At 36.7% G+C, this 17,958-nt stretch overlaps 1 protein-coding gene across 1 annotated transcript in view; it reads right to left on the reverse strand.

The window, feature by feature from the left end:
* Positions 1-541: 541 nt before the first annotated feature.
* BTBD9 (BTB domain containing 9) overlaps positions 542-17,958 on the reverse strand; it is a 113,943-nt gene continuing 96,526 nt past the window's right edge. The window contains exons 11-12 of the mRNA XM_084203409.1: positions 14,440-14,518; positions 542-9,838 (exon numbers count right to left, since the gene is read on the reverse strand). Coding sequence (XP_084059535.1) covers positions 9,734-9,838; positions 14,440-14,518 — 184 coding nt within the window. The 3' untranslated portion in view covers positions 542-9,733. The remainder of the gene's footprint in view (positions 9,839-14,439; positions 14,519-17,958) is intronic.

Below are 17,958 nucleotides of genomic sequence, written 5' to 3' on the forward strand. Positions count from 1 at the left end.
AAAAATTCTGTTTGATATGTGAGGCTGATAAGTCAGGAAGATAAAGATCTAATATTCATGAATCAAACATTCAATGCTCCCACCTTTCATGGCAGTCTGACAGGTTTATCAGCTAAAAACCTCTGAAAAATCAAGCCTTTTTTGGTATGTTTTTAGGAAACAGAATCCCAAGTCTCACAATATTAGTCCACTTTTTTTGTGAAATAAAGTGAAATACTCATTCATACTCTTCATCCACAGAGTGTAGCAGCACATAATGGTAGCAACACCCAGCACCTGTTGGTCCAAACATTTGCAGCAGCTTAGTGGATGCCTGGTGGCCTGGAATCACAGTGAAAATCACCCCCATTTTTCTATGTTGATATTAAGACTGTGTTGTTATGAGTTAATATATCAATGATGGGGCTATTAACTTCCTTGCTCCAATAGAAATCAATACAGTTCTGCCCAAAGTCTTCTATTCACACATGCAATATGTGAGCAGCATCAGACAGGTTCTAATATTATGTTAACAAAACTACAGACAAGCAGTGAAGCACAAAAGATCACTTTATTTTCCAAATCACACCTCTCTCATTCTTGAAAAGGTGTATTTCTAATTGTTACTATTTTAAATATACTCTATATTTTCCTGTGAAGTTAAATACTTTGAAGAAGAATCCCCAAAGAAATAAATACAAAGCACAACAGTTTCACTTTATTATTTGCTTTGAGCATTGTCTGGTCCTGCATCCACTCTGGCACTCTGCTGCTCTTTGAAACTGTAAAATCCACAGCCAGCCTTCCTTGTGTGCCACAGCCCTCTGCTTATCAGCTGTTAATACAAACTGTTCATACAATGCCAGAGCATGCACAAAATAGCTTACAGCAGTTTAATAATTCTAAAACTTTTGTTACAAATACACACATTGCTACTAAGAAAATAATTGGGATGCTTCTTTTTCCGGATGCTCATAGAAAATTCCATGTTACAAAATGCTTGTTTGATGATATGCATGTCTGCTGGTGAAAAGGAAATCAGTACTAATGAGGTCTGACGGGTTGTTTAATGGATAACTTACAAAACCAGACAATTCCCAAAGTTATCAACTGGATCACTGCAGCACAATCTGCAACCACCATTTTACCTGAAACCTAATTAGCCCAAAGGGTCGGTAATGCATATCTGCAACAGTATAAAATGGCAATAAAATGACACCAAGGTCATCAGAACACACCTGGTGGGGTTTATTCTCATATGATGAGCACAGTCCAATGCAATAGCACAGATCCTGCAGCCAGGGATGGAGGCCTGATGATGCAGTTTTATGATGCTTGTCACGATGATGGAGAGGTGGCAGTCGTCCGGTGCAGGCAGCATCATGTCCTTTCAAAGAGAAAGCTGAAGCGCTTCCCATACCAGAAGTTGTGCTCCTGAAAAGCTTTTCTTGAAAGAGGTATCAGCGAGAGCCTGAACAGGTGTGGCTGTGAATTCATCCCAATTACATGTCTCACCTGGGACCATGCTCCTGAAAACGCCATCAGGGTCTGGCAGGCCGGTTTTGCTACATACACATGCACTTAAAGAACATTCCAAGGCTATGATAGAGGCTAAAAACTGTAGCTGAAACTCGTACCTGTTCACAACAAAGTCTGAGGTAGTTTAGGACCACTCTATGAGAAAGAAGGAAAGGGATTTAATGCACAAAAATTTCAAGATACAATTATAATTGCTACAGAGAAGGGGAAGGTAACATAGTGTAACATGGACTTGAATTACTGTCTGTCCTGAAAGAGGAGCCACTAACACAGAATGAGTGAAAAAGTTCACTAAAAGCTAAACTTCTATTTAGCCTGGCTCTGAACATTATTAACATTCACTTAAAAAAGAAAACCAAAGACAATAGTGATACTGAACAAAGCAAAAAGGAAAGAACATTTTACAAGAGACTGGACAAGGTTAACAGACAAAATTGTGAAGTAATGCTGAACTTCACAAAATGAGTCCATGTGCTCAGTATGATGTTTCATATGGACAGGTGAAATACCTTCACACAGGGACACTGAAAAGCTATGAATTCTTTCAAGGTTCACTCGTGATGATGCAGTTAACTTAGAAAAGATCACTTATGTACAATTAATGCCTTGGACAATGCACAACTAGCAAATTGAGTGTATAGCTGGTGTACCATGGTGAGACAGAAATACTTAAAATTTATATTTAAACTTCAGTTATGTAAGCAAACATAAAACCTCACCCATTTCCTAAGTCAGCAGTAAACGTCTTACTTATTTTCCTCTTATGGGTAACAGACTGTAAACAGATCATGGAAGTACAAGGCCCAAAAGAACTAGAATTTCACCCATCCATAGAGAGCCAAATTCAAATGCTGCTCACTAGCACTTGACAGCCTAGTGGTAGTTGCCTTTTAGAGTCTGATGTGAATGAAAGGGGATGATGATATTTTATTCAGCACAGGATAAAGAGGGAAAACTAAGTAATTTTTAAAAATTCCTTAATACATCAGAATATGGAGGAAAATTACAGGGAACACCCCAGCAGCAGTGATATGATGCTATGTAGGGAGAAAAGGAAAAGAGTAACAAGCAGGTTGGGAAAAGCACGTAGGAGAAAGTAAGAGCTGGAAAGATTGCGGACAAACAGAACTAGCTCAGACCACAAGAATTGTATCTTTGTGTTGCTCTTGCCATAAAAACTACTAAAGCCTCACTTCCTGTGTTCTCTTTTAGCACTCATATTCAGATGAGTGATAGACTTCTTAACAAAATTCCACTTTTTAACAAAAAAAGGGCCATATAGAAACACCTCTTTGCAAATAGTCACTCAACTTGCTTAACACATGCATCTCCATTGCTACATATGCACAGATGCAGCCATGTAATTCCATACCAATCTTTCTTTCCCCCAAACTGCTCTTTTTGCAACTCCAGCTCTAGTTTTAAGAGATATTTCTAATCTAATCATCCAAGCCTCATGAGCTTTGTATTCCTGCATAAAAACATCCATTTAAGTATTTACTTCTCAAAATGAGTTACACAGTTTCTGAAACAGATCCAGATCACGCAGCACCAACACCCTCGTTATTAAAAATGGCAAAAACCAACTCAGAGAATAACCCAAACAGGATCCTGGCCTGTAGAAGCAGAAGAAATCTACCCTTATTCTCCAGCAATGAACCTGCCTTGATTGTTTCAAAAGCCATTTCTCACCGTGACAAATCTCTATGAGAAATACCTGAGAAGAATCTTACCATCCTTTAGCAACTGAAGATAACTCAAAAAATCCAACAGACAGCTATAGAAGATGCCCAAAAGCCAATTCTGTGGCCTGACCATGTTTCAAAAGCACAAGCTGAAAGTTTTGAGTAAAGACAAGAATTCTTAACATCTGTGGTTAAACACACTTATTGGATTCCAGGTATCAACCACAAATCTTGCCATCTAGCAACTATAGCTCAGGAGTACAGAGACAACAGATAGGTGATGCAGACCACACATTATGTGAATGAAGGAAAGGCTGAACTGGGATTGCTCAGCCTGGAAAAGAGAAGGCTTTGGGATGACCTGACTGCATCCCTGCAGTACTTAAAGGGAGCCTACAAAAGAGATGGAGATGGGTGTTTTACTTGGACATGTAGAGGCAGGACAAGGGGGAATGGCTTCAAACTGACAGAGAGTAGGTTTAGATTAGGTATAAGGAAGAAATTCTTTACTGTGAGGGTGGCGAGGCACTGGAACAGGTTGCCCAGAGAAGTTGTGGATGACCATCCCTGGAAGTGCTCAAGACCAGCTTGGATGGGTCTCTGAGCAACCTGGTCTAGTGAAATGTGCCCCTGTCATGGAAGGCAGGTGGGAACTCGATGATCTTTGAGGTCCCTTCCAACCCAATCATTCTGTGATTCTCTGGTTCCTCTACAGAAAGACACTGTGATAACTACTGTTCACTTGGACTACAGGGCACATAGTTTAGACACCCTCATCTGAGCAGTAATATTCTCCAACTCACTTGGTATTTCAGGACTTGGCTGTGACTTTTTGGACACATAGAAGTTGATATGAAACACCATATTAGATTAATTTTGTAAATTCCTCAGACTGCTTAATATAATTGACTGAAGTTGTTGATGTGCACCTGCCGATTTTCAGGAGTCAGAGGATTAATTCTGAAAATGATGAGAAACTTGTTTTAACTGAGCAGCTGCACAAAGAGAATAGATATGCCAAGATGATTAGTACAAAAAGGATGGATAAAAGTTCATTTTACCAATAGTGTAGCTTTCCTCCTCTGTGATAGCCCAGGGCCTAAAGAAGTAAGAGGCACTGGAGAGGCATGTTTACACCTGTGCAGGGTGATGCCACCACTCATTCAAACATTTAGTAATCTGAACTTCAATTCCATTCCATTCATGTAAGGAATCAATTATAATTTCTTCAGAACACTGCGCTGTATTATTGTATTAGGCTGCAAGGAACAGTACAAGAAGTACTTCTCTAATGACTGGCTGTGTGAAAATGGATAATGTCATGGGTGTATGGAGCTCATTCTTCACTTCCACCATCTGGACATGCCAGAGTAATTAAACACATACAGTATGATAAGATGGGTATGTGGTTGCACAGGCAGTCAGAACGTGGGCATATGACAGATACCTGTAGTTTCCTCACACTATGCTGCAGTTTTTAATTTGGGCTTTCTTTATCTAAAGAAAGTTGCAGAGCAATTTTAAAACTTTTCATGTAAGCATTCAAACACAGACCCAGATTCCACCGTAACTTTGTCATTACCAAGCCAAAGCTTTGCAACAAAAGCTTGGCAAGGGCCAAAAAGACTGTAGGGTTTTTTTTTTCAGCAGGTAACAGAAGTCCTATGAAGGCTGACTCTGTAAATACTGCAAACCATGGCAGACAAGGTAGCCAGGAGGAATTTCTGTGTTCTTTGGACTGCACTCATCTTTGAGATGAGCATTTAAGTTGCTTTTTATTATATATACCTCACTACAGCCAAATTGCCAATATTTAACTGGACAAAAACTTTGGACTGCTTCACCTGTACCATTTTTAGACATTTACATTTTTAAAGCAACCAGCACCCTACCATACCACAATAGCAGCATTTCACACCTGCCTGCATTGGGGTTTTTTCTTCATTTTGGAGCTTTATAACATATTCTAAGTGCAAGTTAAATAATTAGCTATGACCTCAAATTAATGTACACACACACATACATACATATATACATATATATGTATCTGTATGTATGTATGTATGAGTATCTAAGCAGTCCTAAAACTTGACCCAGGACCTTTACTTCTGTATCCTGAAGCTCCTTTGTGGAGCTTCCACATATATATACAACTGATAACAACAACAATCAGTTCAGAGAGAACTAACAATTCTAACCTAAAGAGAACCATTAACTGAGAGATGGGGATGGAAACCAGGCCTCAAGCATCCTCTGGGATCTACAAGTATTTTTGAAGCATGGTTTAGTCCTCTGGCAACTGATATGATGATGCACAATCCTAAACCTTTACTCTTGGATACATTAACTCTTACTGCCTCTATCATTTGCTTACTACTCTAGTCACAACAACAAAATAACCAATGCATTCGCTTGTTTATTTGACAGTAGACTAACACCTGTCAAAATATAAGCCACTTAATATCTTCATAGAGAAATGCAATCTATAGCTTGTGAAATCAAAGTTCTAACCCCTTATTAAGTGTCGCTGAGTGGGCGTCACTTTATAACCAGAATTACGATGACACAACAATCAGACAAGAAAGGCAATAACTTTGCCATCTAATTTTTGTACTGAAAATTTAATTAGACTGAAACAATTACAGACTTCTTTTGCTTTCTTTTATGGAAATCAACTCTCATCAAGTCAGGTACTCAACTGAAAATTCTCTAATGTTGTCATTAGTAAAGACGAAGATGCATTAAACTGAATTTTTCAGCAATGCTGAGAAGCACTGAGCTCTTACATGAGTTGTCATAATGAATAACTGATTTTCATGGAGAAAAGAAGAAAGAAATGGAGCTCTGAAGGAAGAAAACTGCAATGAAGAAGAGTTCTTACTCTAACAAAATTAGCAATTTCTTCTCTGTATTGTCTTTTACATTAGACTTGCATTAACTTCTCTCATTGTAATTCCATTTAACAGCCATTTGAACTTGTTTTAAAGCTGATTGGAAATGGCTTGAAAAGCATCTTGAAAAATTGTAAGCTGCACAGTGTTTGCTCACTTCAAAAATTAATTTCCTCAGATAATAATTTTCCCCTACATTCTGTGAATAAAAACCCTTTTATTTTCATTTGGATAAAGTTAACTAAATAAAAAGATTTTACAAAGGCCTTTGCTGAGCTCCATGTGAGTAAAGTCTAAGCTTGAATTCAACCTATGGAAGAAATATAGAGAAAAGGAGGCTTGGGGAATTTAAAGATGCTGAAGTACTAAATAGAATCAATGGCTCAATATTGTCAGTATAGTTATTTCCATTATGGAGAACTCTAAGAACAGGTCTATTTTATAGTTTCTGATAAGAAAGCAATGAGTACCTGATCCGTTCTGCTCTAACCCTGTTCTAAATAGAATAAGACTGATTACACAGCTCTGAATAATTACAGCATTTCATCACTTTGATAAACCCTGATACTATGCCATAACAGCACAAGTTACTTTTCCCGAAAGAAAAAGCAAAGCTAAAAAAGAAAAGGAAAAAAAAAACTTCAGAGGAATATACAGGAAGTACATCTGAACTTGGGAGTCAATAAATACAGACAATAATTAGAAAGAATGAGAACATTCACACAAAACCACAAATCAGTTCTGTGTTGTATCCTCCTTTGTCACTACTAATACATTGCTAACACGATGTTTAAGACAAGAGACCTCTGCTAGGCAATACAGATATTAGGGGGGTTTATTGGTGGACAGCATTGGAAGACCCAGTGGAGTTCAGCTCTCTGTAAACATTTTTCTTTAATAAAGAGCGTTAAGGTTGAAAGTGTGAAGGGCTTGTGGCAGGGCTTGCCTTAAAAGCCTGGGAGTTTACTAGGCTCATCCTGATGCCAAGTTCTCAGAGCAACTCTAAATAAAATAAAGACTCTGAGAAAGGCCAATTGTGACTGAGAAGTCTCATACTAAAAATTGCTATTCACCTGCATGAAGGGATAATGCAAAGTTGGTTTTTCTTTTTATTGATTTATGGGCGTGGGAAACTGAAGGGCCTGTAGGACCTCAAGAGTTTTTGCTTTGAGGATTTCAGATATGTTCATTCAGATTCTTGGGAGAGAGTGAATGTCATAGGAAATACCCACACTGAGTTACAGGACAAGATCAAACAGATGTTCCATAGGTTATAGCCTACAAGACTTACTATCATAAAAATTAACTGTGCCCATCAAAGATTATAAATGGAAAAATTCCATTCTTTCTCTGAGAGCCTAGGCTCAGAACAGATGGCAGAACCTTTTTTGATTTTAGTTTTTTTAACATTCTCTCAAATGGTGGCTACTAAATACTAACAGTGAGGAAGTTATGCCCTTTGCTTATCCACAGTCTGAGAAAAGCAGACTGGTTTGATGAAACTGCAAAGAAATACCACCAGTGCCATGCAAGGACTTATCTACCAAAAGCAAGATATGCTCCAGGCATCTCAGTAGTTCCAGCATGGATTGCAACTGAAAAGGTTTACTGCTTTTAAAGGGAAAAAAATTCCAACATTTTGGACTTGAACATAAACATGAGAGTGGTGCCCTCAGTAGCTGATCTCAATTCTTCTACCCTCCAAAGGCTGTTAAGCCATGAGGTAATCAGCCCTGCAGACTGGGAGGTGGCTGGCACACGCAGCATCCTGCCTCAGAACTCTGCACTGTCCAAGGCAGCAGTGGCACATGAATTAGAAGCTTTATACAGCACAGTGGGCGTCCATCTTCACCAGCAGACATTCACAAGTCAGAACACAGCAGTGGGAAGGGAGGGAACTGTATGCAAATGTCAGAACTAAATTTTAATTTGGCAATGAAAAATACTATAATATTATTGATAAAGCCCAATCAATTTTATTTGAAAGAAAAGGGATGCTTTTCTTATTTGAAATATCCTCTGATTCATTGCTACCACTGATTATATTTCTTCTTGGGTTTAGCACAACTAGTATCCAACAGGGAAATTATTTCAAATTAGGCAGTGTGATAAATTAAGATACAATTTGCTATGTTGATATAACTCATTTTATCACTATGGTTATGTAATGGAAAACCGTATTTATCCTGCACTAGCTTTGTTTTCTTCTGGCAAGGTTATTTATCACCACAGGAAATTCCAAGTTCATAAAACTGGTTAGGCTGACATTTCCAATATAATATACTTTGTGAGGAGGAGCAAGCATCCTAATGAATTTTGCCAATTACACCAGCATTTGTCTTAATACAAAATCTCTTTATCCCATACGGAAAGACTGGCATGAAGTTCTTCCTAAAAGTCATGCAGATCTGGAGAGTAAGAGATTACATCATCATCAGTGTGAAAACAGAATAGGCAAAGTAGCAGGCAATGTAATCCAGACAGATATGGATGGATAACGAATGCTGTGACTGTAAAGTAAGAACCAGGTCTTTTACAACGCATTTTATGAAGACCATGAGAAATGTTAATGCATACACAGCCTTTGAATTTTTAGCTCCAGACTGTAAAACAACTCTTCTTGGAAAAATGTAAATTATCTGCAAATTCGTCTTTTGGTATTTGAACAACTGAATGTCAGTGACCAGATGGAGTTCCATTTTTCTAAACCAAACATTTTTGATGTTCTGTTGCAAGTTGTCTTAGGCAGGCAGAATTTAAATAATCATCTTCAGGAGTGAAAAAAATACAATTTCCTTCAAGATGGATGTTTGATTTAGAAACTTCCTTTTGAATGTAGGAAATGACAATTTTGTACTTTGAAAAGTCAACTAAGGTCAAGATTAATATAGATACAATTATTAGTTTGTTGATATCATTAATACTTTTCTTATCATCCCACTGATGAATGAGAGAATTTGCATCTCAGCAGGTAAACTTGTCTGATACTTCCTTAATCTACTGTACAGCATTTACTATAGTCAAAAATAAGAAACTAAGTGGAATACAGAATCAAAATTATTTAGAAAACAGATTACTAGTTACAAAGGAATATGGATGAAGAATCACTTTAAAAATAAAATATATTTGGGACTCATGTGTTCTATAAACATTTTTTTTGCTAATAAAAGCCTCTAGGGAACAAATACTTATTTCATATGCTTTCCATTCTGCTTGAATAATTTTAGATTTCCACTGTAGCTCTGCCTTTTATTCCCTTCTGTTTTCCTTGCCTTGGTTAGATTAGAGAGGTAGGGTGTTAATGGGGTACTTGATGAAGATTGAAGACCTATTTTCTCCCCCCTTGGAGACCAGCCTGATTTGAACATATTGAGGAGAGTGCAACAGTCTCTTCATGTCCATGGGAGAAAGCCTTTTCCATTTCAATACTTCCAGCTTTCAGACATGGTCCCTTCATTCGCAGAGAAAGAAAAGGTGCCAGCACAAGAAGGTTCTGAACATTTTCATAGAATGTCAGTGGGGCTGCAAAAGCTCCCTTTCAACCTCCTTTATGGTTGGTGAACATGAGGATGAGAGGTGGATCCAGGAGGGGAATGCAGGGAAGCAGGTGCTTGCAGCTCCAACAGGGCAAGAAACAAGCTACTGTCCACCAGTCCCCACCTCTGCTGTTGCTACTTCCTTACTACTCTCGTCCTTGTGGTTACTGTTTTGTGCTGGGCACTCAAAATGCACACAGTGAAACACCTGGAGAGAACAAAAAATGAAGATAAAGCAAAACAATTTAATGCTGGCAAAAGCATGATCAAAGTAAGATGAAGTCTACAGGGAAGTCTATATGGAAGTCTGCAGGCCAGATCAGTGACAAAGTCAAAATAGAATGTTTCACCATGAGGTCAAAAACATTTACTCATGGGCAATAAACATTAGGCAGGGACAAAACTGGAGCAAGAGATCACTTCAAATTATATCGAACTTTACATATAGCACTAAAAATCAGAAAGATGGTTTCAAAACAGATAGGGATATTTGTAAACAATTTTTTTTTTCTTTGCCAACTACCAGAAATACCTACTACATGGTACTGGATAATAACAACAATTATATTAGTTGTCTTAAACACATTTTATGATCTAATCACTTCCTCAAGAGGCTGAATGTTCATGCACACTAGAAATGAAATTTAAATCATTACCAACATGATTCTATTTCAAGATTGCCCTCTGCTGTAATAACAATGGCAGCTCTACAGACATGTCCTGGAGTATGCAGAAAAGCATTCAGAGTGTCCAAGGTCGCTGCTGCTTCATCAGATGAAATACTCCTTATGAAATAGTGATCATTTTCTGATGATTCAAACAATACCTGGGACCAGTGTACAGGTGACTGTATCTTAGAGTAAGAGGACCATGTGCTTAAGCATTTTTCCAATTTATTTTCTACTTTACTTACTTCTACTTGTTCTTGAAGAGCCTGGGAGGAGAAGGGGGAGGAACTCTTTAAAATTGTTACAAAACCTCTTTCCATATGATTTCGTATTGCTATGAATTGCACAACTTTGCCACATAATAAAGTATTTCTTACACTGCTTTAAATTTGCTATTTTCCCATGCATTACAGTTTAAAAGCTAAAGCTTGATGAATATTAAATCCTGAATTTTACTTATATGACATCTTCTATTATTCTTGTCTTTAAAGCTCTTCTCACAAACAAAGGTAATCTCTTATAATCTTGACTGCCCTTTCCCAGACCCTTTCAAATTAATATGGGCAAAATCAAATATCATAAACAAGACATGGATATGCTATATATTCATACAAGACTACAGAATACTATATTTTCTATCTTTTCTCCAATATATTATTCTTTTTGACCATCCCTGCTCAAGTGAACATTGAGCAGACATCTGCACTGACATGTCTGCAGTAGCCCCAGGTCTTTTCTGAGGATGTAGCTAGCTAATTCAAATTCTGACAGCATACATAAAATTAATTTAAAAAATATAAAAATCTTCAGTCACTGCTTGTTTTTTTTTTTAATTCCCATTATATTTTCTTGTGCCCCTCAGTGTAAGTTTTTTATGCAGATACATTGCAATATGTGCTTATATTTCTATATATACACTTATGCTCACACAAAGATGTATTGCCATGCCTTTATATATAAACATATATGAACAGATTACAAATCTGCACAGGCACCCACACATAGACACATGTGCACAAAATGGTTTTCCTCTGCATTTCTTCTGTTTTTTCCTAAAGCTGAACTAATTCCTATACTGGCATGCATTCTCTCCATCTGTTACAGTTCTTGAGAAGCCAATTTTTGTATTTATCTACACTTCTAGAGAAGTCCCTCTTGTACTCATCCCACTCCTGTGTTTTTCAAGTAACAGCTATTGTAATTTTTCCAGCTGCACTTTTCAGGATAAGGCCTTGCAGAAAAGAACATTCTCTCATCCGTGTAGCTCTGTACGATGCTGCTTTCCTTGAAAGGGAGCACAGAATGTGACAAAAGTCTCTAAGCCAGAAGATTTAGTATTTCTACTCTATCCCACAATAACAGCATTTCTTATTTAAAACTTTACTTTACATAGTGATACACCTTTTTTAAACATAGTGTGGATAGCCCTGAAATTTAGCTAATACTAGTCTAGAAAGTCAGAAGTACACAATTCTTAAATGGTTACTTTCATTTTTATTGATTCTTTCATATCAAATTCTCAATGGTGAAAACATGTGGCATATTGACAAGCCTCTGAATTTGAAACGATATTCTCAGTTCCTCTGCCACCTCAGCCTATAAAGAATACAGTATGTGGGAGAAGCCTAAGCCTGAGAAGCACAGTCAAGCCCAGCTGCTTCATCTGGTATCAGAATTAAGCATTTCAGAACAGTATCACTAAAACAAACAATCTTGCATGTGCTTCTCTCAGAAGAAAAAATGACAGCTCAGGATCATCCTGTGACCCACATCATGTTCCACTTCCACAGATATTTTAAGAGAGGTCAGACACACAAAGCAGGAAGGCCAAGTACAAATACACTGGTGCAGGTAATTTGTAAGATAAAGCTCTCACATCAGCAACTAGGTGCCCTTTCCAGGTCAGTGATACTGGAGAGGAATAACAAGAGAAAACTTACATAAAGTATCAGGTGACCTAGCTGACAAATTAATGATGACAAGGAAAAATAATTATTTTCTCTACAAAAGTAAGAAGTGTGTAAGCTCAAGAAAACAGAAAGTTACACTTCCATCATGTTCTAATATACCAAAAGCTATTTGAAATCCAGGTCAAAAAATTTGTGAACATGTCTTTTAAAACTTGGAAAATGTGGTGAGGAAACGATGAGTTTAAAAGATTAAAGAATTCACAAAATGGAGAAATCTGATGGGATTTTTTTTAAATTCCAAAAATCAACTCTTCCCTTTGGGACGTACAGATTGTGTTTCAAAGTTCAAAGGTATTTGTTAGTAGAACAAGTAAGGAGTATTTTGTATCTATTACAGTAACACTCCTTGATAAGAGTATGCTCCTGAATATGCTGTGCATTTTATTTAAAATGAAAATGGTTTGACATACTGTACGAGCAGCTGAGGGCAAGTAATTCTTGCCACTGCTTACATTCTTACTGAAGAGACTACCGAGACTGTAGAACAAACCAAGACTTTGGTTACACTGTTCCTATTTAATTTGTAAATATGAAAAATATCTTGTTGCTTTCTTTGGGAAATTAAAATCTACAACAAAAAGTTACAGACCCTCTGTTTAATATATATATTTAAAAGCAATTTAGTAATACGTGCACACTGACAATGTTCCTCCTCTATAGGTGTTAGAAGAAATAATTTAAAAAATAAAAATCAAATTAGTGCTGGATACAGATTTTACAGACAAAAGAGGAAAAGACAAAGGAGAACATCATGTGTTTATAATTCAACTGAGACACTACATGAATAGCTGTAACCTCTATCCATACTCATCTTCACTACAGTTATGCAGTGCGCTATATAAAGAATTATACAGGATATTAAATTCCTTAGAAATAGCAACCAATTTGAAATTAGACTTATGGCTAAAATGTCATTGCTCTTCCAGGCTTAAAGCTACCTTCAAGAACTTGAAGTTGAAAGTAATGTTTCATGCATTGCTAAGTTTATGCAATGCACCTCGTTCTTTTTTAACAAAGAGTTGGGAATTTACAAACACTGTCATGAGAGGAAACAAGGCTGTCAATATGGATCAGTAATGGAAGAAGCCTTCCTCACACATGTACTACCCCATAGGCAGCTTCTGACACTAATTCTAAGGACTCACTGAGGCTGAACTGTACATGGTGGGAGACACTGCTCAGAAACACAAAATAAAACAGTTCTGTTGGTAGGTCAGCTACTTTCCAGCTGTTGGCTGAGATGTTGATACCTGGTGCTGCTTTTGTTTGCAGGACCTGCACTACAACTGGGAACAGACAATGCCATTGGACAATGTTCCCATTACTTAGGAACCAGCAGCCCCAAATGCTAAATACAACCAGAAAACCTCACCTCTCGAGCTGAGAAATTGTAATTAACCCAAATCTAGTAGTGGTACCAAATGTAGTAGTGTAAAGCATCAAAATGTTTGGTGATGAGCTACACATGTGGGATACAGACAGGCAGGTCTAGACACACAAACAGTGGCCTTTGGTGCCTCTTAAAATGTTGTCATATAAAGTCCTAATCTCACAAAGACATACATATACTCTTATATTCACATAATGTAAATTGTTTCACTGAAGTCAAGAGTAAAATCTGGACTTCATCTGAGACAATACACAATAACTACAAAAGAGAGAAGCACAAGTAAACAAAGACGGAATGATATTGCACTTTCTTTTTATACAGAAATTTTTTTTTTCTGTATAAAATGAAAAAATCTTCTGTTTTGGTCACTATTAGTCAACTGATTTACCAGGTATGAAAATTAATTATAAGTGAATCTTATGCAAATAAGATTTTCTTATGAATAATGAGATTTTTCTTACGTTTTATTAATTAAAAAGATAATATACGGGTGATAAAACCCAAGTATATCAGAGACCATACACCTTTCTCTAGTGCACTAAATTGGTCTTTTAATTGTTCAGCAAAATAAGGATTAATTTAAAACCAAACCCAATAGAGTGTTTGATGGCAGTGTGGAAAAGTCAAAACGAGGAACAGGTTCAAGCATTTTGATAGATTGCCAGAGCAAAAATATGAAGAATGTACATTTGAGAAAGCCTTATCAATTTCACTGCAAGATATGAAAAACTGTGTTGTGGTATATTCTTGAAGACTAGAGGGTTTTTTAGAAGTTCCTTACCTCATTAGCTGTGTTGCGAGTTCCAACTATTCTGATAAAAGATGCAGGCTGTTTATCAAAAGTGATTGTTTGCCAGGATCTACAAAGAAAATTCAAAAAGACATCCAAATATGGAAGACAGTCAAAAAGCCTCCAATAAAACATACAGAATGCATTCAAGTGACAGTATGTACTATTTTCACTTAACAGGGCAAACGGAGAAACATTTTTCATTGCCTGAATTTCCAGCACTACTTCCTCATTTTTTAGTGTCTTGACTCTGCTCATGCAATTTCATACATACCTTATACCACTATAATTTGTATGCAGGGACAACAATCACACTATTGAAGCTGAAAGTTAAGAAAATAGTCAAAGAAAAAAGGCCTGGATAAAAGCTGAAAATCTTTGACTAATATTGACTGTATTAGATTAAAAAAAAGGTCAGATAAATAAAAGTGTATCCTCTTATTATCTTCTCATGAGGAATCACCAGAGTTTGGTTAAAGAAAATTACAATTGTAGGAGGAAAAAAACCCAAACCAAACCACCTAAAACCTCCAACTCTTCACAGTCTAAGTGGAGCTGTAGAGCAAGAGGAGCCAAGCTTTCTTTGTGTGGACCAAGGTCCTTCCAGGAAGTTACAAATGTCACAAAGCACCATTTGCAGTTGAGGTTGTGAGCATTTCTCCATCCTGACACAGCGGCAGTGAGGAGAACAGACAACTCTTCCAGACCTGGTGTATAATTTTCAGGCTAGACTGAGAACACTAGAGGGACCACATTGGGACCACTGTAATCTTTTTTCTTCACTCATATTCATCTGATCTGAGTGAGGTGTAATACCTCAAGCAGCCTAATACACAGCATAACTTTGTGCTCACAGTACAGCAGAACAAATAAAAAGAATACCAGGAAATAGAGATTTCAGTTGGGCACCAGTTTTCCACTACTTTAGAACACTAGTTAGAAATTTAAATTATTTTATAGTCATAAAACATGAAAAAAAAAATCCAGAATTTAACTTCTCAGCCAAACTAGACTCTATCACAGAGGGTCTCAGAAATAAAATGAAGTTAGGTCTAACTTGATTAATTTACTAGGGAAAAAAGCTGGATAGTTTTCTGGAATGGGTTCTGAATACCTTCAGAAGGGTTCATGTAAGAAAAAGGGGACCAAAGTAAAACTGGAATAGAACACCACTCACTGACAGCAGACAACCCCAAAGCCTGGCAGTATGAACAGCTTGATTTCTGACTACTTGTCCGACGTTTGATTTTTCTGTTGTTGGGAAAACTCCTTTTGTCACAAATATAGCACTTCTCAGCTTAATTTAGTTGGCTATTACTTTTACCACTGTTGTCTGGTTTTATTTGCTTAAAGAAGATTACAAATCCAATCAAGTCCTAATTTCAAATAGTTTACTGGTCTTACTCCATGAGGTAATGGGTCTAATTAGAGTCATTCATGATAACAGACAGGTGATGTTTGTGGCAGGCCTCAGACGTAGGCAGTTATCCACCTAATGGTATGGTTTATTTATATTCCTTATGTGGTTATACCTCAATTTTAAAGCTCAGGTTGTTTCTTCATGCTCTAAATAAAATATAAAATGGGAATAGACTATTTTGTTGATTGTTTCAAGACCTGAAAGAAAGTTATGATTTAAACATTTCCCCCCAAACAGGAGAAATATTCTTCTTGACATCCCTTCTAACATTACTCTAGTACGGTCAGTCAATCTCCATGGGCAAACAGAACTTGTTGCCTTGAACTACAATGTTCCAAAGATAAGAGGCTGGGACAAAGAAATGATCACAGCACTGCTTCTCATAACAAAGCATTGCCACAGTTTGCATTATGCATATGCTTTGACATTTACACACAAAAACTTTATGCAAGGAGAATGATGATGTAAAAACCAGTTTGCTTTTTAATGAAAAAATATTTTTGGAAAATATTTTAAAGCTGCACTAAATAAAAGATTTTAATATCCTAAGAAAGCTATTAAGAAGAGCCTGTGCCTCCCTGGACACTAATGTAGAGTTTGTATTCTGTGATAAGAAAATATGTTAATTAGAGACCACAAAATAGAATAGAAGTGGGTCTGTATTTATTTCTACTATTTCTGAGCACTGGTCAGATCCACACTGCAAGAGCTCAGTGCAAAATTTCCAAGCATGGCAGTTAATGCCATTGTCTGTGCCATGATGTGATACCAGGGAAGCTGCTGCATTTATTTGGGAATACATCTGAAGAACACAACAGATAGTAAAAGAGATTGAGAAAAAGATATCTGAAGATTGTTTTGATGACATACTTCCAGATCAACTCCTCCAGGAAGTTCTAATGCTTGTTCACTTCCCACTGCATTGCAAGTCCTTACTTTCTCCTGCAATGGCATTATTAGGATTGGATTATAATTACTCCTTTAATAATACTAAAATATAATGGAAAAGAATAAAAACATTTCTTGAGGGTGTTTTGGATAGCATTTTCAGCAAATTCAGTCCTAAGAATATTTATTATTTTGGTATGTGTCCATTTTACTCCCTTCTCATTGGAAAAAGAAAGTCAAAATTACATACCATTTGTAGGCAAGTTATTAAAATTCAAGAATATTGCCTCTAGAGAATTAATACTTAATTGCATAATGAAAAAATTAGGGGTCTCATTTTATTTTCTTAGCAAAAAGGAGAAAAGCCAAATAGAAAACAAGCCAAGTGGATTGGGAAGAATCTTTTTTGAAATAAGCAAGGCAAACGTTCACTAGAAAGATGCATGGATTTGACTGCAACAGTACATTTGAGAATGTCAATATATGCAAGGCAATAGCTCTACAGTATACACATTATTATACAGCAAAGAGATAATTTATGCATGTAACTATACCCCTATGAGAAAAGAGATTTCTGACAGAACATTATCAAGGCATATCTGACCTCTTTTTTGCATTTTTTGCTGATATAACAAATTCACTTAGAATTCTATTAATGTATAGAGCCATAACAATTTTTCAGTGGTGTTCCACAATTAAAGACATGACAGGTAACCCTCAAGTTTTTAAACCTTCCTTTTTTACTACTGTTATCTCTGCTGGCACTATTTTAATAATTTCAGTTTCTCTGTAGAAATTCTATTTTGCAAGTTGTTTTGCAGTCACATCATTTATCTAGTCCTGCCATGCCTATGTGTTTACTTTACATTTTCCTTTCACAAGCTTGTCTTTCTAGTCTCAAAATCACTTTTGATGGTCTTTACAAAAATTTCCTCTAAACTTTATACACTGCTCTCACATTGACTCACACATAAGTCACTCTGTAACAGGAACAGCAGCATTAAAGCAGATCAAAAGCATTTCATTTTTAGCCTGGGATTAGATAGTCCTGTCTAATGGACGGCATTTCTTCAGCTTTACTCCCCATATGCCAAACAAACAAATCTTTCAAACTGGTGGCAATACTTTTACTGTCTTTACCTGGGACACAATCATAAAGAATCTGTCAGAATTTATTTCTCTCATAAAATGACACTGCTGTG

Source organism: Fringilla coelebs (genome assembly GCF_963513975.1).
Source record: "Fringilla coelebs genome assembly, chromosome: 3".
Taxonomy (NCBI): domain Eukaryota; kingdom Metazoa; phylum Chordata; class Aves; order Passeriformes; family Fringillidae; genus Fringilla; species Fringilla coelebs.